This window comes from Buceros rhinoceros, unplaced genomic scaffold (genome assembly GCF_000710305.1).
Source record: "Buceros rhinoceros silvestris isolate BGI_N320 unplaced genomic scaffold, ASM71030v1 scaffold16831, whole genome shotgun sequence".
Taxonomy (NCBI): Eukaryota; Metazoa; Chordata; class Aves; order Bucerotiformes; family Bucerotidae; genus Buceros; species Buceros rhinoceros.
The window spans coordinates 1,041-1,240 of record NW_010396101.1 but is presented as its reverse complement, the minus strand read 5'-3'; the positions used below and the strand labels follow the sequence as shown (position 1 = coordinate 1,240).

At 67.5% G+C, this 200-nt stretch overlaps 1 protein-coding gene across 1 annotated transcript in view; it reads left to right on the top strand.

Moving 5' to 3' along the window:
• SF3B3 (splicing factor 3b, subunit 3, 130kDa) overlaps positions 1-200 on the top strand; it is a gene marked incomplete at its 3' end in the record, with an annotated part of 27,891 nt that overhangs the window by 26,945 nt on the left and 746 nt on the right. The window contains exon 26 of the mRNA XM_010145802.1: positions 105-133. Within this exon, the coding sequence (XP_010144104.1) occupies positions 105-133 (29 nt within the window). The remainder of the gene's footprint in view (positions 1-104; positions 134-200) is intronic.

Here is a 200-nt window from a genome sequence, read left to right as displayed (position 1 = left end):
GCTCTGGCCTCGCCCCGCTCTCCCTCGCCCCATCCTGCCTGCCAAGCTGCTGCCTACGTGGGCAGGAAATGCCGTTAAATGGCTTCCCGCAACGCCTGCCGCAGATGCGGGCGAGATCCCCGTGGACACCTGGGTGAGGAGCTGGGAGGAAGGCTGAGGGCTGTGCCAAGGAGCTGGCGAGGACCGTGGGGAAGCTTGGC